Source organism: Tenrec ecaudatus, chromosome 10 (genome assembly GCF_050624435.1).
Source record: "Tenrec ecaudatus isolate mTenEca1 chromosome 10, mTenEca1.hap1, whole genome shotgun sequence".
NCBI lineage: Eukaryota > Metazoa > Chordata > Mammalia > Afrosoricida > Tenrecidae > Tenrec > Tenrec ecaudatus.
The window spans coordinates 103389797-103413469 of NC_134539.1; the positions used below are offsets into that span (position 1 = coordinate 103389797).

The 23673-nt window shown below is 42.8% G+C and overlaps 1 protein-coding gene across 1 annotated transcript in view; it reads left to right on the forward strand.

Moving 5' to 3' along the window:
- Positions 1 to 23673, forward strand: part of COX10 (cytochrome c oxidase assembly factor heme A:farnesyltransferase COX10) — a 158008-nt gene that overhangs the window by 98730 nt on the left and 35605 nt on the right. Inside the window, exon 5 of the mRNA XM_075561085.1 lies at positions 4154 to 4224. Within this exon, the coding sequence (XP_075417200.1) occupies positions 4154 to 4224 (71 nt within the window). The remainder of the gene's footprint in view (positions 1 to 4153; positions 4225 to 23673) is intronic.

A 23673-nucleotide genomic window follows, 5' to 3' on the forward strand; every position in this document is an offset into this window, starting at 1 on the left:
CGGACAGTGTTATACAGCCACTAGTAAGTGGTAAAGCCAAAACTTAATCCAGATCTCTAAGCACGAAGCTTGAGCACTTAACCTCTTTGTTATGCCAAACTCTTTAAGGCTACACAGACACATTTTGAAGGGGCTGCCTTTCTTTGTTTAGACTTCTAGTGTCTAAGGTCTTCTTCCTTCTGCCCCTATCCTTTTAAACGGTCTTTGCTCCTGCTCCTTCTTTAAACCTGATGTTGAAAGTACTTCAAGGACATGTTTGCCTGCCCTCCTGTGCCTCCTGCCTCAGCTGACGCCCTTCCCTGGGCTCCCGCAATCCTTGGCATCATGTCTTTCTACTGTGCACAGTATTATAAATATCACGGCTTTGAGTCTCAATTGTAAGGTTCATTGTGTACTATGCAAATGATTATAGATGGCCACGCTTTATAGCTCAGTCTTTCCACTGGGCCGAGCCAGCCAACTTTTCCTCTCAAGGGCCAGAGTATTGACAGTTTAGATAAGTAAATGCTCTGGGCTTTGTAGGCCACTTGGATTTTGTTACCACTACTGACATACTGCGAAAGCAGCCCTGGATCATATTTTAAAAATTAGTATGACTGAATCTCATAAGATTTTATGGATCACGGCTAAGCAGGTAACCACTGCGCTACCAGGCACCTAATAAAGACTTTAGGTATGGACAAAGAAAGTTAACTTTCATGTAATTGGCACATATTATTCTTTAAAGAGCCCTGGTCCAACCATCAGGTAATCGTTGAACTGCTAACTACACGGTGGGCAGTTCCAACTCCCCAGCCACTCTGCAGCCAAAAGACCGTCTGCTCCCGTGAAGCTATAATAGCTGCAGAAAGCCCACGTAGGAGCCCTGTGAATGAGGATTGCCACGATGGCATTGGGTATTCATCTCTTAATTGTTCTTTCCAAGCATTAAAAAATAACGATTACTGTTATGAACTCATCAAACTCACTGCCATCCAGTCAATGGCGAGTCATACCGACCCTATCGGCTGTACAAAAAGAGATGACGCGTCTAATCTGACACATAGGACAGAGTTTGCTGTTCCTTGCGTGAGAGCGTGAATTTCTTGAAAAGTGCTGTTCTTTCTTCAGTATGTGGCAGCATGAAGTTGGTGCGAAGGAAATCATATTAATTTAAAAAACAAGATTAAAGAGCGATTAGATGAATCTAGAACAGCGGTCCTCAACCTGTGGGTGGCGACCCTTTTGGTGGTCGAACAACCCTTTCACAGGGGCCACCCAGTTCATAACAGTAGCAAAATTTCAGTTATGAAGTAGCAGTGAAAATAATTATATGGTTGGAGGTCACCACAACGTGAGGAACTGTATGAAAGGGTCGCTGCATTAGGAAGGTTGCAAACCACTGCTCTAGAAGGAAGAGAGCCACTTTTAAGTAGTGCCTCCCAGTCAAGGGAGAGCCGTGTTTTCAGAGGGAAGGGAGTGTGGCCTATAGGAATAATTGCACACATCTGCAGATATATATTTGGGGGTGTTTATAATCCAGAAAGATGAAAAGCAACCTGACCATCCAGCTGGATTCGTTGTATGATATATCCATAAAGTAAAATACCCTGCAGTCGATCAAAGGACTAACCTAACTGTATATTGACTCCTTTCTAATCACTGTCCACTGGTCTACACTCATAACAAAGCTCAAGAAGAACAGTTAAGGGCAGATAGCTGCCACATTTGCTAAAACCAGCTCTAAAGAGCCACCCGGGGTGGGGGGTGAGCCATGTCCCAGTTTGGGTCAATTCATGCAGTTATGTCACCAGGCAGAGCAGGGGATGCAATGAAACTTCGCAACCTGGAGTTTCTTCCTCTGTCTACAACCAAAGGTCTGGCTCAGGATGCACTTCTAGAACGCATAGAAAATTACACACATGAAAATGCGAACCAAACTCACTGCATTGAGTTGATTCTCTTTGGGGGCGGATAGCCTCATTTTTCTTCTGAGGTACAGCTGGTGGGTTTGAGACACTGACCTTATAACCTTACCCAGCAGCACTGCCGGGGCTCCTGAAAACTCTATGGGAGTAGACAGCCTCTAGCATGCATAACCCATCCTTATTAAATAAAAGGCTATATCTATTCTTCTTGAAATTAGCATATCTAGTATATATTCTCTTAATGGCAGTGTAGGAATGACGGAGATTATCTTTATTGGTCCTGTGTATCTTTATTGGTTTTATTTCAAAAGCCTGAATGGACTGTCTTTAGGTAGTCATTGTAGCTGAGTATTTGGGACTAAAAATGCTAGATATTTACTAAGTGGCAAAGAATTCTCACAATTGATTACCTGCAGGGTTGGGAGGAGAGGGAATGCAGTAATAAGAGGGAAAGGTGGTTATAATGAAAACTTTGTAAAAGAGACGGAATGGCACTAAAGACGATCTTGATAGTATGACTTAAGAGGAAAGGAAACTTAGTTCACCTGTTTTGGGGGGGGAGGGGATGAAGAAATTTAACCTGATGTTAACATTTACTTGTTAGTAGATGGTACCCGATTATTTTTAAAAGTACAAAAAATTAAATGTTACTTGACATATTTTTATGCTTTGTCTTTTTAACACTACTATTTATTTCTTCTAACATTTGTTGAATACTGGGTTAGTCAGGGTAGACTAGAGAAACAAATCCACAGAAACTCATGTTTACAAGAGTTTTATATAAAGGGTAAGTGTACATTGAGAAAGCATCCCAACTCAGTGCTGTCCAAGCCCCTAAATCCAACATTAGCCAAGTGAGCCTTGCCAGCTGAGGCAGAGAGCTAGTGAAGGCAGCCACACACTGGTCCGATAGTCAGAGAACAAGAGACCAGAAAGGTGAGGCTTGTTGAGCCATTTATCTCTCTGCCCTTCAATTAATTTCACATGTGTTTATCGGCCAGGCTGACACAATAAACTAATTATCTCACTGGCTGATCTGCTGATTAAACCCACGTATCAGATATAATCAGCAGTTTTTGAGAAATCTGCTTTTCCAAAAAGTGATGACAAGTAAAGAACACTGGTGACAAATTTAGGAGTATATTGTTCAAGCTGTCAAGGGTATAGAAAATGAGTTCTGATAATTCCCTGAGCCTTGTCTTATAAGTGAGGAATAAGGAAGAGTTCTTCATTTAGAGGAAGATGCCCTCTGTCCCGGCTGAGGGAAAAATCCTTATCTTAGCTTCTCTGGGACTCTCTGCCTTCCTCGGCACCCTCCACACAGTGTCGGCATTCCCTGTTTGCTTGCTTTTCTCAATACAGTCTGCTCCTGTTTAAGTTCCCATAGTGATGGGCTTAAAACATACCCCTTGAATATAAAAACTATTTCCAAATGAGATTACATTCATAAGTATAAGGCTTAGAATTTACAACATATTTTTGGCAGGGACACAATTCAGTCCATAACAGTGACCATATGTTCAAACTGGGATGCTTATAGATTGAAAGAGATTTATTTTAATGATAGTAGAACCACAGATCTCTACCCGGACTCTACCGGGCGTGCTGGAATGGTTTCATAGTTAGTGCCACCCCAGTGGGTCTGCAGTTTTCTCTGGCATCTGAATTTACTTCAGCCCCGATTCTTGACTCCAGTTCCGCATTCCCCAGAGTCAGAGTTGACTGATTCTTCGTTGAATCCCAGCCTCTAGAATGTAGAAAGGATTCTAAAGTCATTAAACCCAAAGCCCCGAATTTAAAGAATAGGATTAGATACTTAACTAGTGGTTTTCAAAGTGATTAAAAGTAGAACGGTGCATACTCTTGACCACTAAAGCATGTAATTTTAAAAATGTGTCTCTCCCAGAGACTGTCACCTCAGTACTAAGACTATTAATTCACTCGATCACAATTTAAAAACAGCCCCGCTGGCGCTGATGGGTGAACATTAGGCTGCTACTCCATGGCCTTTCAAACCCACCAGCTGTTCCAGGAAGAATGGAAGCTACCTGATCCTGTGCACGTGTAGAGCCTCAGAAACCCTCTGTAGGCTCGCTGTGAATAGAAACCAACGCTGTGGCAGGGGGTTCCTAGCACCGTTAAAGTGGTCTGGACTGTGGAAATCTTTGCAAAACTGACGGGCTACGGGAGAGGAATTGTTCCGCACTGCATTGAATTTTTTCTGTCTTTTTTCCATCCTTTCACAGTTTTTTGAGGTGCCGTTTGACGCAAACATGAATAGGACGAAGAACAGGCCTCTGGTCCGTGGACAGATCAGGTAACATGATGAGTACCACACTTCTTCCAGGGTACATAGAACAGGCATCTTTAGAGACGGAACAGCCAACCCTGCCCTCACAACAATCTGAAAGTTATTTGAGAGCCGTGAATACATATTTGTATAAACAAATGAAATCACCATTATTCGAAAAATATCTTTTGAAATTTTTACTTTTACTTCAGAGCCACAGATGTGTACCGAAAGGGCTATGTGGTTTGCAAGCTGGAATTTGCCAACCATTAACATGGAACATCCATTTTCTCATTCCTCCTAAATAATTACATAGTCTCTCACCGTGTATTCTGTAGTTAAGATAACACTGTCAAAGGGACACATTGATATGAACACATAAAACTTGTCCCACCAATGTGTAATTCCAAGCCCTTAAGATGAGACTAAGAATTGAAGTTTTATTGTGAGAATAATTTATAGATTATTTAATTCAATTTTGAGACATGGACTTTGTTTCACTTGGAGTGGCTGAGGATAAAAATCTTTCCATTAGCACAGGTGATTTTTGTAGACCAATCCATAAAAGGTCACAAAAAGAAAGATAAGTCTGAAATGTAATTTTTTCAAATAAACTGATAACGCTGTTATATGCTAAGTACTGCCTCCATAACTCTCCTTTCCAGCAAATTCAATTAAGTAGTACTAAAAGTCACATAAATATTTTAATATCACTAATGGTTAATAATTAAACATTTTATTTCCTGAAGACTTCTAAATCGGCATTTAATTTTTTTCTTTTAAATCTAATGTGTATTACAAACCTAAAAGAATAAAAAGTGATAACTGGCTTATTACTATTTTTAATCCTCTCTGCATGTTTTCACAAAATGCCTTAATAGAACTTAAAATTTAATGGGGTAACACTTGTAGATCAAATAATCATAGCAAGTAAAACATTACAGAAAAATAAATGTTGGGAGAGAAAAATGATTAGGGCAAAGACTGTACAGATGTGCTTTATACAATTGATGTATGTATATATATGAACTGTGAAAAGAATTGTATGAGCCCCAATAAATTGTTAAAATTAAAAAAAAAATAAAATAAATGTTGGTGCAATGTCAGGTGCAGTATGCACCTATGGGAAAAAATGGCATTTAATATTAACTTTAACCATTTAATTATTGGTGAATTTAAAATACCATTATATTGAAAGGGAGGAATTTTGTAGTCAAACTTAAGAACCATAACCTCATATATATCTGAAACTATTTCGTTTTTTTGAAGAATAAACAAAATTACATATTATATATATTTAAACTGTCAGAAGTACTTTTGTATGAAGTGGTTTATCTTTAGAGGGGGAAAATGCAACTCTTATTACCTATCTCAAAAGCTTAAAATCTGTTCTTACATGCTCAAATCAGTAGGTCAGTGATTTGAATGGGACTTTAAGCTAACTCATTTATTCTCAATAAAATGGGACACACTTCTAGAATCAGGGGAATATAGGAATATGACCAGCCCTTTGGAATGTCATGATAGTCTTTGCCCAAAGGAGCCTTGGTAGCATAATGCTTAAGCACTTGGTTGCTTAAGTATTGGTGATTTGAGCCACCCAATGGCACTGTGGACGAAGGACCTCTGGTGGTCTGTGCAATGGCAACTTCAAGGCTCTGTGTGCTGGTTCTGCTGTGCCACATGAGGTCTCTCTGTGCTGAAGTCAACTCAGTTAGTGACCCCTAATGAGGGCAACTCCCTTTGCCCGGTGGAAATGTCCCCGTTCCTGCTCCGGGAACGCAATGTTTGTGGTTAGTACACTCTAGAGGCAGGGTCATCCTGGCCCTTGCATCTGTTACTGGCAGTACCTTTCCTTTGAAGGATGCTTAGCCTTTTAAACTTGTAACTTGTTTGCTTGCAAGATCGCCCACGAAGACGGATGTATTTATACCTGGGGTCGATTTGATTAATTAGGTCCAGGGAGCAGTTGTGAGTCTGGAACACAGATCTTTTCACATTGAGAAGTATAGCTTCAGAACTGAAGACTTTACATCTTGCCAATTAACATTTGTCATTTGGTAAAGCATTTTCCGCGGCACGGGTGTTTTATAAATGGTGGCAGTGTGCGTGCAGGAGAAAGCATCTGTTTCTCAGCCGGAGTGCTTCTCATACTAGTAACTACCCCCTTTGATCCGGGGTGAGACACCTTGTTGATGCTATACGTACTTTCCCATTGGGATGTGAAGCGTGAGAGCGTGTCATTGTTGTAAAGCTGGGAAAGACTTCCTTTGAAAGTCTTGTTCTGAAGCAGGCTGCTTCAGCCTTTGTAAACAGATTGGTTTTTCTATCCACCCTCAAGATACGCTCTAAACATTTATGGAAACATACTTCTTTAGTTTTTTCAAGTGATTGAAGTTTACTTCGAAAATTGTTACTGGTAAGAAAGACATTCGAAAGAGTGCAAGTAATGTAGTGCCACTTGAGGAAAGCATCCTGTTCCTGGACTGGGAGTTCTGGGATGTTCTGAGGAGCAGGGGCCTTCTGCTTGTATGGATCCCCCGGTGTCGTGCATGGCTGCCTTTCTTGGTGCGTTTAGTCTTCCCAGCAATAAGCCTGAGGAGGGTGGGGTGCTACAGAATGCCTTAGAGAGTTGACAGGAAGGCTCTTGTTTCTTCATTTTCATCCTTATTCCAGAAAGAATTTCAGATGTCACCAGATTTTTTTAAAAAAACAGAAAAGTAATGAAAATCATGATTGAGAAAAATAGAATATGGGATAAATTATAAGATCACAAGAAAGGTTTAACAAATTCACATGGTTAATAAAGTTGAACCGTAAATTCCATTCTCCATTTCAGTTGGTATTGATTACATAGTAATGATGAAGCAGTACCTGCTTTGTTTATACTTAATTCGCACTGGAGCACCAGGAGGCAGATGCTGTTAAATTCTCCTAATCTCCAGGGAAGAGAACGCAGCTTCCAAAAGCCCAGGCTGTGATTTTGAGTGAGGCGCAGCACCAGCATGTGTGCTCGCTCATGTAACCCCTGACCCTCAGACTCTAACAAGTCCTCATAATTCTATCATAGTAAGCATTGGAGTCTCCAGCTATTCTTCAAATGGCCATGATGAGCTAAGGGAAAAAATGTTATCGAACTATTTGGGGCAGTGTACATTCTCATGTAAAATGAGATCATAATTTCTAACCTGTTCATTTCAATAAAATTTATGCATAATAGTAAATGGTTGAGAAAGCAGTATGAAACCCTAGGAATGTGCAGAATAATTTATAGAATTTTCTTGTGACTTCTTAAATTTTATTTAATATAAATATAATATATCATGTGATAATATCAAAAGGATATTCACTATACATTTAAGAGATGGTAAGAATGAGATAAAAGATGTGGCCAGTAAGAAGACATGAAGAGAAAAGGTCGTATTTATTTATTTTCAATACTATGATGAGCAGAAACCACTTAGCAAAAACTGGGCAGTAGTAGAACATTAAATCGTTCATTCATACTACCATCTCAGGACCCACTGGTCAGGAGCCTTGTGCACTCAGAGAAGTATGCTGGTTGCTCGGGTCACAAAGAGATAAGTGAAGTCGAAGTGACCGCCCAGGCACAAGGAGTAAAGACATCCCTGTAGGTGCGCCTGGAGGTTTCAAACAGTTTGTGGGAAATCTTCGTTATGTTTTATTTCCATTTTTACGTGAACTCTTTGAAGCTCCCTCATATATGATATATATCATCAAGCCAATGATAATATCATTCTTAAAATATATATATAGTTTTATTGTCATATAATTCACATATCATGCAATTCAGTAAGTAGTTCAGTCACTTCAAAAAGAGTTGTACGTCATCACCACAATCAGTTTTAGGAATATTTTCGTCATTGTCCTCCTCATTATTAGCTCCCCACCACCCCACCACGCCCAGCCGCCCTGCCATACCCACAAGGAACCATTAATCCAATCACTTTCTCTATAGATTTTCCTATCCCAAAATTCAGATACAGAGAAACATAAATTAAAAAAATTAACTAGCAATAACAGATAAAAACCTCAATTGAAAATAAAATATTAAAAACTAGAGCAAATTTCAATGGATCATGATCATAGGGTGCTAAATGTTAACCTCACTGCAAGACATCTCCTTCCAGTGCATTCTGCATGGTCATAAGACCGTTCGCATGAGAAGGGCGTTCTGACTGGAGTAAGCAATTAGTGTGGAGAGGAAGTGAGCATTCAGATTGGAGAGAAAAGTTAAAGACCTTGACCTACGAATAGATTACGAAAGCAAAAACATGTCAGGCAAGAGGAACAAAGTGAGCAAAGATGGGAGGAAAAGACATACACTTAAAGATTAAAAACAGTGACGCAAGTTAGCTAGAATGACAGATTTGGGTAGGAAATAAAGCTGGGGAGAAGGTGGAAGAAAACATACTTCCTAGACTACATTGGATGGTCTATTTTGTAGACATTGGACCATGGTCCATATTATTTTCAAAGCCCTAGCCAGTACAGTAAGTCTTGAAAAACTTGTAGAAAGCATATATATTAAAAAGGAACAAGTGAAATTCTCTTCATTCACAGATGAAATCGGGAATTCAAAATCAGGCTACATAAATCTGCAAGGTTACTAGAAGTCGTAAGTTGAGTTTTGCCATACCAAAACCTAGAAGATGCAGTTAACAGTGCTTAGAAGGAAATGTATAAAGACCTGCATTAGAAAAGAAAAATCTCACATCAGTACCTGATAGTGCACCTGAAACAGAATGGTTGCTTTCTTCCTGCGATTATGAGCAAGACAAGGGTGTTCACTGGGACCACTTCTATTCAGCAATGCACGGGGAAGTTAGATGGAGAAAATGAAATCAAAGGGATCTAGATTGGAGAGGAAAAAAATTAAGCTACCTCTATTTGCAGATGACAAGATGTGTATAGAGATGACAAGATGTATATAGAGATTGCAAAGCTGTACAATACAAGATTAGTATTAAATTTTTTAAGTACTTCTATACACAGGCAATGTAAAATCAAAATAGAATGAAGACAATTTGGTGGTTAACATCAAAGAATAAAATATTTAGGAATGGCTCCTCTCCGGGGGACGGACTACAGAAAAGTGGGTGAAGGGAGATGTCAGACAGTGTAAGACATGACAAAATAATAATAACATGAATTATGCAGGGTTCATGAGGGATGGGGGAGCCCTGAGCAAGGTGGAAAAAAATGAGGTGATCCAAGGACTTAAATGGAGAGCAAGTATTTTTGAGAATGATGTGGGTGACAAATGTAAAAATGTGCTTGATACAATTGAATGTGTGTTTAGATTGTGATGAGTTGTATGAGACCCCAATAAAATGATTCTTAAAAAAAGATACCCTTCCCCCTTCTGGGGGGGGCTGTAAAATTTAGGAATGAATGTAACAAAAGTATCATGAATTTTTTACTTTGGAAACTATATATATTGTTGAAAAGATTTAAAGAAGGTCCAAATAAATGGAAAGATACCCCCTGTTCATGTATCAGAAGATGTAATATCATAGATTCCATAGACAAGTCCCTATCAGAATCCCAATTGAATTGGCATTTATTTGGAAACTCAAGGAATACAGAGTAGCCCAAACAATCTGGAAAGTCAACAAAGCCACCCCCAACCCTGCCCGCTGGCCTCGCCAGCGAATCCCAGGACACCTGCAGCTGGGAGCGTTGGGTGGACCAGGACCCACCCAAAGAGGATCTTGCCATTCCCCTCACCGCCGCTAGGGTGGTCCACTGGGAGTCCAGTTTGGGGCGACCCGTGGGACCTGCGCGCATGCACGTTAGGGCACGCAGGGTCGACCAGCGCTCCCTTACCTTCTCTGTCCAACTTTTTGGGTGCGTTTTAAAATTTCTTTTTCGTACCTATCACTGCTTCAAGGTGTTTTCTTTTTTTAAAAAGCGTTTTATTAGGGGCTCATACAACTCATCACAATCTATACATACATCAATTTTGTAAAGCACATCTATACATTCATTGCCCTCATCATTTTCAAAGCATTTGCTCTCCACTTAAGCCCATGGCATCAGCTCCTCTTTTTCCCCTCACACATGAACGCTTGATAATTTATAAATTATTATTTTGTCATATCTTGCCCTGTCCGACGTCTCCCTTCACCCCTTTTTCTGTTGTGCATCCCCCAGGGAGGAGGTCACATGTAGATCCTTGTAATCGGTTCCTTCTTTCCAATCCCCTTTCCCTCCACCATCCCAGTATCGCCACTTACAACCCCGGTCCTGAAGGTATCATCCACCCTGGATTCCCTGTGCCTCCAGCTCCTATCTGTGCCAGTGTACATCCTCTGCTCTATCCAGACTTGCAAGGTAGAATTCGGATCATGATAGTGGGGGTGGGGAGAAGCATTCAGGAACTAGGGAAAAGCTGTATTCTTCATTGGTGCTGCATCGCATAAGGTCTTTTCATTTTTGTTTTAGCACTTAATTGAGACACGGACATGGGCACTGCGTGATATTGGGGCGGGGTTTGTGCGAGGAATGAGTGAGTGTGGTTTGTGTATGTCCACCAGTAGCCCCTGAGCTGCATGAGGACTGAGTGTGATGTGCGTGTGTGTGTGTGTGTGTGTGTGTGTGTGTGTGTGTGTGTGTGTTAGGACTCACATCCCCAATTTCAAGACATTGTAGAGCAGTAATAATCAAGGCAGTATACGTCTGGCATAAAGGGGCCTTCTAGGGTAAGTCAAAAAGTCCTGCAGCTAGGGTTCCAGCTCCTCATGAATAGATAGAGACACGTGTGATCATTATCTTATTTGGGTGCCGTCAAAAGCAAAGAAGGTCCTTTCAAAACAGTGTCTTTCAAGTGGATCTTCTGGGCCAGTTAAATTCGTGACTAATAGACCAGTTCACCAGGTTCCGGTGACTGGGTTTCTGGAATTCTGAAGAGATCATTTCGATAGGTTTTCTTCAAAGACATAAGGTGATCGTGGAAGCTTATAATGAAGATGTTTGAAGAGACTTGAAAACTTCCAGGAAAGTTGTGCTAGGGGATTGTTTTTCCCTTCATGACAGTGTACCAGTTCACTCTTTGAGAGGAGCAAGGGCCGTCCTACAAAAATTTCTTTGGGGAACCTTGCCCCATCCACCCTTCAGCCCTGATCTGCCCCTTTGCGCTTCTTCTGTTTCCAATACACAAAGAACATTTAACAAGAGCATGACTTCAATCCCTTGTGGATACCAAAACTGTAACTTAAAGATTACCAAATTCTTTCAGAAGCGCTACAGAAAGCACTACCTTTGGAAGTTAATTGACCTAGATAGAGAATATGTTGAGAAATAATAGTTTCACCTTTTGTTCTTTTTGTTTAATACAGTTTTCTATAATTCTTTATCATTGCTAAATCAAAAGCAATACACTTTGATCCTATTTAGATTGCTGGAATAAGCTGGTACACCCCTATATCTGTAGTCAATTGATTTTTTTACGAAAGGTGGCAAACTTATCTATGAGAACAGACAATCTTTTCTACAGATGATGCTGGGACTACAAAATAAATGTTTAAAAATCCACTGCCATCAAGGTCTGACTCAGCACGACAAGGGAAGGCAAAGGAGAATGGCTCCTTAGGGTTTCCTGGGCTGTACATCCCTTTTCCCAACAGCGTATTGGCATATAATTCACATGTCACACAATTCAATAGTTCAGTCGCCTCAAGAACAGTTGTACAGTCATCACTGCGCTCAGTTTTAGAACATCTCCTTTAAGCAGCCCTTTCCCCCTCACGCCCCCTGCCGTGCCCCCAGGGAGCCATTAATGCTGCTGCCATCTCTGTGGAGTCACCTCGCCTGGATTTCATAGACAGAAAAACCACAAAATAAAGTAAGGAACAACAATAACAAAGTAAAGCATCAAAGCCTCAATTGAGAAGAAAGCAGAAAATACTAAAAACCAGAACAAATGTACGTGGATCATAAGGGAGACGAAATGATAGGGGTGTGAAATTTTAACTAACTGCTTCTGCGGCCATCTACTCTCCCATGCATTTTACATGTTTATTCACCTCTCGGGTCCATGGTCAGAGGGATTCACCAGAGGCTTACCCTATGTGTATTTCCCTTTTTACTTTTTTAACTGAAATGGCTTTAAAATGGGTCCAACAGGAGATCGAATGATGAGATACTACCTATTGACCTCACTACATCTGCCACGCTTGTCTTTACAATGCACTCTCTGATTACAGGGTTATTCCCATCCCTCAACTGTGATGGGAGCTAATTCACCAGAGGCCTAATGCGTGTGTGGACTGTGGATTTGGGACTTCTGTTACCATCCATGACCTTCGGCAAACCAAGTGTTACAATTTAAGATCGGATACCATTCCTTCCTTTATCTTTGGATTCTATGATTTACAATACTTGGATTACACAGGCTGATATGCTTCTTCCACGTGGACTTGGTTGACGCTTCCCTTAGATGGCTGCTGGCTTGAAAGCAAGCCTTTAAGACCGCATGCGCTGTTCTTTCTGATAGCCAGTCACCACCTAGTTTCTTCACCACACTTTGCTATAGCACCCGTATCTTTCAGTGATCTCTTCGTGAGTGAGCATCAAACAGGCTGTAAGTTTTGAAGAGCTCAGAAAGTGTCCCCTTTCTCCTATGGAGTAGCCAGTACATTCCAGCTCCTGGCCTTTGTGATTGGCAATGTTCTAACCACTGTGTTACCCGGACTCCTGGACAACTGGATAGCCACATGTAAAACAATAAAGATAGACTCTTACCTTATACCACTTACAAAACTTATCTTCAAATGGTTCAAAAACTGTGTAGGGACTAACTATAAGAGCTAATACTATAAAAATCTTCAGGAAGCATAGAAGTAGATTTTCATATCAGATTCAGTGAATTCTTGCATGTAAAACCTAAAGTACAAGCAACAAAATAGAAATATGTAAATTTGATTTTTATCAGAATTGATAATTGTGCTTCCTAGGGTACTTTCAAAACAATGAAGAGTGAAAATATATGCAAAACATTCCTCTGTTGTGTGTAGGAGCCAGACTACTGTTATACACAATGACACCGATCAGCCTCAAAAGTACGACATCAAGTGAAACAGACACAAAAGACTATACACGAGATTCCATTTTTATAACAGTTAGGAAAGTCAGAAGCATACTGACAGAAAGCAAATGCATCTTTCCTGGGGATGAGTGGTAAAGGATGAGGACTGACTACACGGAGGCACAGGAACTTGGGGGTGATGGAGTGCTTCTGTGTCTCCCTTGTAGTGGTCATTAGGCAAGAAGGGGAATCGTGAACGCCTGGTTTGCCAAAGCTTATGGAAGACAGTGGAAGCCCAAAATCCATTTGCAGGGTTCACACGTGGATTTAACCCCCATCATAGTCGATGGATATGAAGAGCCCCGTCATCAGACAGGGAGCATTGTAAAGCTGAGAATGGCAGACCCAGTGAGGTCAACATATAGTATCTTATCGTTTGATCTCCCTTTAGACCCATTTTAAAGCTGTTTCCGTTTGGGGGGGGGAAAAACGTGGGAAAAAATCCACATGTGAAATACAGTGGATTAAGCCTCTGGTGAATCTCCTCTGACCATGGACCAGGGATGTGAGTAACCGTGGTAACATACAGAATGCATTAGACTGTGGATTGTTGCTTACTGGGATGAAGCAGTGAATTAGCAGTGAGGTCAGCTAGGCTAGGCCGGCCCCTATCCCAGCTATGTCGACTCCCCTCCCCAAAAGAATGGACTACAGAGGACAGCATGAAGACACAGCCCTGCAAAAGTGAGGAGTGGGTGTCTTCCCAGAGCACACAGGAGCAAACTAAGAGGGAGGGAGGGAGGGAGGGAGGGAGGGAGGGAGGGAGGGAGGGAAAGAGAACTGCATCCTGACCCACTAAGCTTCAAGGATGACCTTAAAGTCAGCCCCACAAGACATGACTTTCCCTTACCCACAGTACTACCGGGGGCAGGACTGGAGAAACAGTGCAGGAATTGTGCCCAGTCTGACCCCACATACACACCAAGGCGTAACATGAAGGGAGCCTAAGAGAGCAGCAGGGGGAGCAAAGCAACAAAGTCCCCAAGGAATTCTGAAAAGAGACTTCAGAATTGGGGGCAGGCCTTGGCACTGCGTCAGACTCTGTCAGAAAACATTCATAAGGGTCAGCAGAAAGACCTGGGACTAGTCATAGGCTTTTTCGTTTTTCATGTCTGTCTATATAGACAGGATAATCAACCCCTAGGAGAAAACAATGGGACCAATGGTCCAGGGGAGAGGAGGAGGTGGGGGAAAATGAAGGGGGAGCCAACTAAGCCAGGGACAAGGGACCAGCAGAGATATAAAATCAATGACCAAGAGGGCATAGGATGCCTGGTGCATTCGATCAAGTGTAATGTAGCCAAGAGGAAGTACAGACAGCCAAATGAAAGTTGAACATGATAGTGGGACAGGAGGAAACAGGGGCAAGAACTAGGAGGCAAAAACATTTATAGAGGTATAAGCATAGGCATGGATATATATCAATATATAACAATAGGGATATGAGTGTGTACATATATTTATAGGTTAAGTATTAAGCTAGCAGATGAATTTTGGGCCTCTACTCAAGTCCTCCCTCAACATAAGACTTTGTTCTAATAACCTGGCATTCTGTGATGCTCACCTTCCTGACACAATTGCAAAGTGGGTGCATAAGTTAATGTGGTAAAGAAAACTGATGATGCCCAGCTATTACAAGTTATAGCGTCCTGGATCTTAAGGCTTGAAGTTAAACAAGCGGCTAGCTAGCCGGAAAGCGAAAAAGCCCACATGGAAGAAACATACCAACCCGCATGATCACGAGGTATCCATGGGATCAGATATCAGGCATCAGAAGGCCCTAAACAACCATTTCTATGCGATCAGCAGTTCAGAATGGAGACCCAAAGCCCATCTGTAGACAATTGGATATCCCCTCACAGAAGGGTCACAAGGAAGTGAAAAGCCAGCCAGGGTGCAGTAAAGCACCGATGAAAAACACAACATTCCTCTAGTTCTTTAATGTTTCCTCCCTCACCTACCTACCCACTGTCATGGCCCCAGTTCTACCTTACAAACCTGGCTAGACCAGAGCATGTGCCAGAACATGTACAGTTAAGGGCTCTCGACACACAGAATCCAGGACAGATAAACCCCTCAGGACCAATGAAAGTAGTGATACCATGAGGATAGGGGGAAGGTAGGGGGAGAAAGGGAGAACCGATGACAATGATTGACATACAGCCTGCCCCTGCCCTGCCCCCCAGGAGGATGAACAACAGACACATGGGTGAAGGGAGACAGCGGACAGTGTAAAATATGAAAATAAAGATAGTTTATAAAGTATCAAGGGTTCAAGAGGGTGGAAGTGTGGGGGAGGGAGGTGGAAAAAAAGGAGCTGATCCCAAGGGCTGTTTTAGAAATGATGGCAGCATATGTATAAATGTGCTTGATACAATAACTTTCTTATAGTATTCACTATATACCTAAAGTGGGGAATGTTATTGTGTGTAAACATTACTATTGGCTTGAGGCTGGATTTGTAGACCACTCGAGTTTGCCCACTTGAAGCTGGATTGGAGAGCAGAAATTTGGGGACCAGACTGGATGGATTCACAACTCAGCTCCCTGGCCTACTTCACTGGGAAACCTTGAGAGTATGACTAATCTTCTTGAGCTCTAGTTCCTCTGCTGCAAGTCAGGGAGAATGCCACCTCACTTGGTGGGTTACTGTGAGTCTGGGGTGTGACCATTGTTGAAATGGAGAATGACAGTGGCCACATAGACATCCATTGCTGTCCGTACTGTTTTCAGCAGTCACGTTCTGGAGCTGAGTGTCTCTGGGGGGTGGCCCTGCGATATGAGTCTGGTGGGCATGACCTGCTCAGTGATCTCGTTTAGGTGGGGGGGGGGGCAGGGTTAAAGAATAAACCGCGGAACAAATAAACACCAAGCATGCAGTCGCCGTGGCTAGTCCTCTCACAGAGACAATAATCAGTGAGACTCTGCCATGATGGGGCAGGCTGCTGTGGGAGGGCTGCTTTGGGGGCAGCCGTGCTGAGGAAGTGGCCGCTGGACCGAGTGCTGAAGAATGAGGCTGCAGAGATGGTGAAGAGCACGGCAGGCAGAGGCCCAGAGACAGCGACGCCCTGAAGGTCAGAAAGACGCAACCGAGGAGGTGGCTGAATGGAATGAACGGGGAGCAGAGAGGTTCGGAATGAAGCCCGAAGCAGCGGTAGCGAGGAGTCTGATTGAACTGCTCTTGTAATAGGAAGCCAGTGATACGTTTTATGTGTGCGGCTGGCATGATCAGGTTTACGTTTTTAAAAGAACTCTTAAATCAGCCCGAAGCAGAATAGACCACAGGGTGGCAAAAGTGCCCAGAGAGGCTGGGGCGGGGGGGGGTGGGGTGCGGTCACCGGGGCAGGCATGTACTGATCAGAGCCCAGCACACAGGTAGGTCCCAGTGTGGGCTGTCATCGCCTCTCACTCAGTTCCAAGATGAGGCTGATGGACATTGCCAGAATGGTCACTCACGCTGCTGTGTTCACACATTCCCTTTTTGTTCCCTGTAGATCACTTGGCCTTTCCCGAGCGCACTGTGCTGCCCCTGCCTCCCTGCATTTGCCCCTGCTCCCTTCTGCTTGCCTTCTTTTTTTCAAGAAACAGCTCAAGTCCCACCTTGTCCCTGAACTGCACTCTCTCCTGTGTACGTGTTATTTATCTCCACCTAGCTTCAGTTCTGCAGCTGTTCGTCCAGGTACCCAGGACATGTTATCAAGTAGAGAAGCCATGTGGGCGTTAGAACATTCAGGCCCAGATTATACGCACCTCCACTCCCTGGTTTGAACCTCCCAACATCCCCCACCACAAAAGTGCAATGCCCTTTTGCCAGGTGTCTGTGCTCTATATTAAAACCGGAAGGAATCAGCCCTGCTCTTCTATTGTCCACCTCTCCTCTACCGAACTGAACGTCACCCCCAAGACAGAGCGGTCTGACTACCCAGCCACCTAATTATAGCCCTTTCTTTTGTTCCTTCCTTTAACTCTCGGCTTCTCAGACCTTAGACAGCACCCCAATTATTTCCTAGTGTTGTACATGTGTATACCTGGCAAGCACTTGATGGATGGCTTAAGGGGATTTCAAAGGATAATCATGTGTGTAATGTATTTTCACTTTAAGGCTGACCTGAATAAAATGCAGCTCCACTATGCTTCAGGAAAACGTATCAGCCCTCTGACATCTTCTGATCACTCTGCTTGCCGCTTGACTTTCTTTTTACTGAGCTGCTTTTTGTCTGTGTCGTTCCAGGTGATACAGATGGGGCCCTTGAATATATTAGTGATCACGGAATAGTATTGACTTTGCTTGGAATAACCAAGTTACCACAAACACATATATGCCATATACATTTTAAGAATAAATATTTCTGTGATTCTTTTTGGAGAATCAAAGGATGAAATCGGTACAGCTAAAATATCATTTGATGCGAATAAAATTTGTGAAATGATACTTTTTTATTTTCCTGAGGGGAATACAGAGAGCAGTACTTACGTGCCAATTACCTTTCAACTATCTGCACACAATGCCAATGCTGCATGTCTTATAATAAAGGGGGAGGGAAGCATAGTGATCATTTTGTTGTTTAGGAAATGTTCCTTCTCCTGTTCACTAGAAGAAAGAAAAACTGTTTTCGGACAAAAGGTTTAAATCCATCCCTACTCTCCCAGGGACTCAAGTTATTAGCTATTCTGCTTGTCTGTCCAGAAAAATCTGCTGCCTTACAATAATTGTGAGTGGTTAATAGAAATATCCTTCTGCAGCATCTCTTTACCAAATGTAATTCCTGTGGAAACACTTGACCCCATGGCTTTCTGCTTTTTACTTCAGCTCCGGAGACTTGGTGGTAGAATTATTTATCAGAGTCTTTAATAGCTTGGGGGCCCCTTGCTGAACTGGAGTACACTGTACATCACATCACATTAGGAAGCATCCCAGATGCACATGGATAAGCCCCGAGTCACGGTGCATTTGGCTAAAGAGCTCTTCCATCTGCATCTGAAGAAATCTAGAGAGAGGTCCTCCAGAGGGGTCATAATGGAACTGTCTTGACCTCTGGTAGCAGCTCCACACCACAGGATTTATCCCTATTAAATTAGAGCCAAATCACGTTGTCTGTTCCCTTTCAGCTGAGTGTGAGCACAGCAGAGGGCAGCCTAAGGCCTAAGGTCGCCAAGCTCCTGGTGGTCATCCAGAGACCCGTGTCGGTAATTCTGTCATCAGCAGAATCAAGAAGTGGCTTTCCTTTGACACCCCCGAGCCTCGAGTTTCTCGGCCCCATCTGTGTCCTCAGTAACTTCTTCCCTCCTGCCACCCCGTGCACATCGGTGTGGGCTGTTTTCATGTGGTGCAGCTCCGTGTCTGTTTGCAACACTGGCCCTAACGAGTGAAATGGACTGAACAATTGTGAGAGGGGTCAGGGGGAGGTGCAAAGGAAGACGACTGGTTAAACGTGAATGTCCCTAATATTTCTTCCTAAGCACTGCCTGTGTTTTCCAAGGAAGATACCGTGTATCTTCCCACAGCAGATTATATCTGCCAGATTTTTAACCCTTGTTTTTGGAAGGGTTTTTTATTTTGGGTGGTTGGTTTTGTTTGTTTGTTTTGGGGGGGGGGGCGGGACGGTGTTCAAGACAAGGAGGGTATAGGGACTTCTTTTCTATCTCAGAGCCTCCTAAGCTCTAAGGCAGTAGTTCTCAACCTGTAGATCGTGACCCCTGTTGGACCCTTTCACAAGGGTCACCTAAGACCATTGGAAAACACATATTTCCAATGGTTTTAGGAACCAAGACACTGCTCCCCTATCTGTCTCCAGGCGAGTCCGCCCACATGCAGTTACACCCACATATGAGTACCTGGCTTGAAGATTGTTACCCATGCTACACCATGCTTCCAGACAAAAGTTAATTTATTTATAATTAGAAATAAATATTTCACAATATATAATTACATTTTTATTAATCACTGTGCTTTAAATACCGGTATGTTCAATTTGTAACAATGAAAATACATCCTGCACATCAGATATTTACATGACGATTCATAACAGAAGCAACATTACAGTTATGAAGTAGCAATGAAAACAGTTTTATGGTTGGGGGGAGTCACCAGCACATGAGGAACTGTATGAAAGGGTCACGGCGTTAGGAACAACTGCTCTAAGGCATAGAGACCAACTTGCCTGAGAGCAGATTGTGGGACCAGAGTTGATCTGAGGTCTCGTGGAACACCTCCCGCTCCCCTGACCCGACTGAGTTCCTTTCTTCTGACTTAGAATCTGGACAGGGATCCTTGTGTTTTAGAGTACTCTCAGTATTGGATCCTGCTGCTCCTCTGCTTATTCTCTTTCTCCTCCTTTTGTGACCAGATTTCTGCCAGGACTTAGCCAGTAGTGATTCACCTTCTGTCTTCACTCTTCACCTCTGCTTTCTCCAGACTGTTGACTCAGTGGCAGTGAGTTTGGGTTTGGGTTTTAGTCTCATTGTTTTCTCTCTGCGTTTTGGCGCTCCTGATCCTTCTTTCACATAACTACGGTCCTCATCAAAATAGCACCCTCAGTCAGAGCTCCCAAGATCTTCCGCCTGAGTTCTCGTTCCCAACCGCAGGATCTTATGGGAGAAAATAGAATTGCCCCCTGTGGCTAATGAAAGGTATTGGGGAAACTAAAGCACTAGGGGTGCCACCAGGTACCTGAGACGGCTCCTTCCAGGGCTGCTGCTTTCTCCCTTGGTGTGGTTATGTGCCTGCTAGCTGCTCAGGTCCAGCTAAGCCAAGTCCAAACCCACTGCCATTGAGTCTTAGTGAGCCTATAGAACAAAGCAGAACTACTGCTCTTGAGGGTTCCTGCGAATGTAAGTATTTCTGGGAGCAAACTGCCTCAACTTTCTCCCCCCGAGTGGCTAATGGACTTGAACCACCAATCTTAACAGTTAGAACCCAATACTTAACTCACTGTGTTACAGGAGCTCCAGTAATTTCAACCACTACCCAACTAAATGCTTCCTCTGCTAACGCAAGTTTGGTGCTTCATGTTGACTTTGGCTTGCTCTTGGCCCAGTGTGCCTTTGGCCCTGGTTCTGTTTGTACCATTCTAGCTATCATCTACCCCCCTCTCTCAGCCCATATACTTTAGGGGAAATTGCTTCCATGCTTCACAGTCCGAATCCTAAATTGGAGAAGAGCCTTGAATTTATACTCCCCGGGCCTTATAGAAGGAGCCCTGGTGGCATAGGTTAAGATGGGACTTTCTTCCCCAGTGAAGAGGTACATCCTTAGAAACTGGAAGAGGGAGTTCTACGCTGCCCTGTCGGGCCGCTCTGAGTCCAGATTGACTCAGCAGCAGGGATGGGTGCCATATTTTGCCAAGATCTACCTACTGTTATGGAGCTTCACTTGGTATCCTCTGTTCCCTTCGGGGCTCAGAGCCCTTCTGTAAGAGTGTCTCCTGCTGCCATCAGAAAGCTTGCTGTTCTTGCTGTTTCCAAAGAAGACAGAGGTGCAGAAACACCTTTAATCTGCCATCATTTTCTGTTTTACTCCTATTTTTAAAGTAATAGCTTGTTTCCTATTCTAGCCTAAGTACTGATCTTTAATTCAATTCACCCAAGAGTTTACTAATAGTCTAGTTCAGTGGTTCTCAACCCTCCTAATGCCACAACCCTTTAATACAGTTCCTCATGTTGTGGAGACCCCTACCCAACCATAGAATTATTTTTGCTGCTGCTTCATAACTGTAATTTTGCTACTGTTATCAATCAGGCGACCCTGTGAAAGGTCTTTCGACCCCCAAAGGGGTCGCATCCCAGAGGTTGAGAACCGCTGGCCTATACGATGTGGCCAGCATGATCAGTTTTTGCTTTGTTCTCTTCTTTTGTTTTCTCTAATGTTCACAGAGTTTCTAATCTGGGAGGGGTGGGAATAGCCGAATGCAGAAAGTACCTGGCAGAAGACCGAGGCGGCACATAAAGACATGTGGTGAATTGAGTAGAGTGGTCCCAGCACGGTCAGAGAAGAGGTGGATGAGGACCGAGTGGACAGCGTGAGCTTTCTGAAGGAAGTGCAACCTAAGCGGGCTAGTGTCTCTCTTGTGATTGTGAAAGGCATCCGTGTCTTGATGTGTCCAGTGAATTGTGTGCTCTCCAGCTTTCCTGGACTTGAAAGGGAAGCAGTACATGCCAGCATTAGTTTTGTTCCAATGTAATTGATCAGATGAGAGTGATTCATAACTAGTGGATATGGGCTGGGCCTGGGTGCAGTGTATAAGCAGGAAAGATGCAATGATAAGAACAGAGTGAAAGGTTCTTTAGCAAGATAAATTAGAATAGGGGTCAGCCAATACCTGGTTTTTAACTGAATGACAAAAATGGAGTTTTAGAAATGAAATGAGTGGATTGTTTGGTTGGCATTATTAATTATTAACTTAAAAATCGGGGTTTAGTTTCAGTATTACAGGGATTTATAGGAGACATTTTTCACATTTACTGACGGCTTTACCAGTAAGCACTTAAGTCAATGTAAACATTTTGTGGGCTGCAGGGGAGCTATGAATATTATTCATTCCCCCATCATACTAGTCTAACACACATGGACCCAGGCTACACGAAAGCACTGCCTAGTTTCCAAGGATTGTTATGATTAGTCTCTTGGTGTATATATTGCAAATGTAATCAGGACATAAACATTTTACAAGTATAGGGTTTTCTTTTTTAGCGTTACCAGCCATTTGAAGTGGCACAAAGAACAAATTTGGGTTCAGCTTTGTAATAGCGGTGCATGCTCATATAGGAACTTAACCCCTTCAAAGAAAATCATTCACTATTATGAACCAAGGTGCGAAAAAGTCACTCGTTATACTGAGTGAATGAGGGGTGCTGGGGTTTTCTGAAGGTTAAATTGCTCTCTCTTGCTGCCACAAGAAAAGGCATTTATGGAAATTTTTGAAGCCACTTCACTTGTGAATATTCCTTAAAAGAAATCCTGAGGGTGGGAGTTTCTTCAGTTCACATGGCTCTTTTTATAACCAGGAGATAGTCAGATATTCTAATAAGTATGCACATAAAGAGTTAACTGTCATACCATCTGTTCTATCGTGTCTAGTCGCTTAAGAAATAGGTGATAGAATCAAACACCTTTTGCTAATAAGCTAGGGTCTTTTGTCTACTATCCTGTCACTTTGTTTTCTTTCCTTTCAAATAAGATGATGTGAAAGGATTTAGTTGATCAAATGCTATTCCTCTTATTTGGCAGTATGTAAATGGTAGCGTTAGGTGTAGTGTATACAGTTCAGTTCAACCCGTATTTTTTAGCACCACTCTTAGGTGCAGAGAATATAAATAATGCAGAATAATTAAGTGAGATAGATAGATAGATAGATAGATAGATAGATAATGTTTATGTGGACAGACAAGGCAACGTAGCATTTCAACATAAGAACAAAGTCCTTAGAGGGACCAGAGGACTGGCATTTAGACCCGCGACGGGCAGGAGGGTCAGAGAGCAGAGAAGGGCAAGAGGACATTTTCTTGGAAGGGTTGTTTTGATGTCTAGGTTGTTTCTTCAAACACGAGTAGACATTGACCACCCTAAAGATGGAGTAAGTAGTGGAGGGTGAGCAGCTAAAGCAGGGGCTGAAGGAGGTAAATTAATTCTAGGGCAAAGAGCTCGGTGAGCCAAGTTAGGGAAACACTTTCTCCATGGTGTAGAAATCATTCACCTTAAGCAAAGATTGCAGACCAGCGACCAGCAGACCAGACCCTGGAGCAGCCTTTTTGGATGTCTTTCTGAGTTTTCATACTGTTGGTCTTAGTTTGCCAGCATTTAAAAACTGGAAATTTTCAGCATAAACCCCCAGCTTTCTGGTCTTCTTTTGCACATTCCTACCATCCTCACCGCCACTTTTTTTTTTTTTAAGTAGGCCCACTTCACTCCTTGCTGTGGCCAGCCTCCAGCCTGGTCCCCACAGATATCTGCTTTTGCAAACACTCACAGACACTACAGTGTCATGAAGACACAGGGGAGGGTGAGCACTGACACCTTTGGGTAGCTGCCAGTACACACAGCTCCCATGTAGTCCACGAAGCTGCAGGGTGGCAAGTTTTCTATCCCAGCCTCCTAGTTTATACACTGTAGCTGGTTAAAGCTTCTCAAGGACGCTTTAGAACTCATGGACCCTAATTTTATTTAGATGACTGGAGCTGCATTTTTATAGAGTGCTGTAATTTAAAGATGTGCTGATTCTAGGCACTCCGAATTAAACCACCTGACTTAAGCAGGATAAGAAAGGAAAAGTATGTAGGTGTCCTCCATGTGACAAGTAGTTCTTTACCAGGCATAATTTGAAATAGGATGTCGTAGGCTGGGTGCTCGAGCAAAACCAGTAAAGCTTATT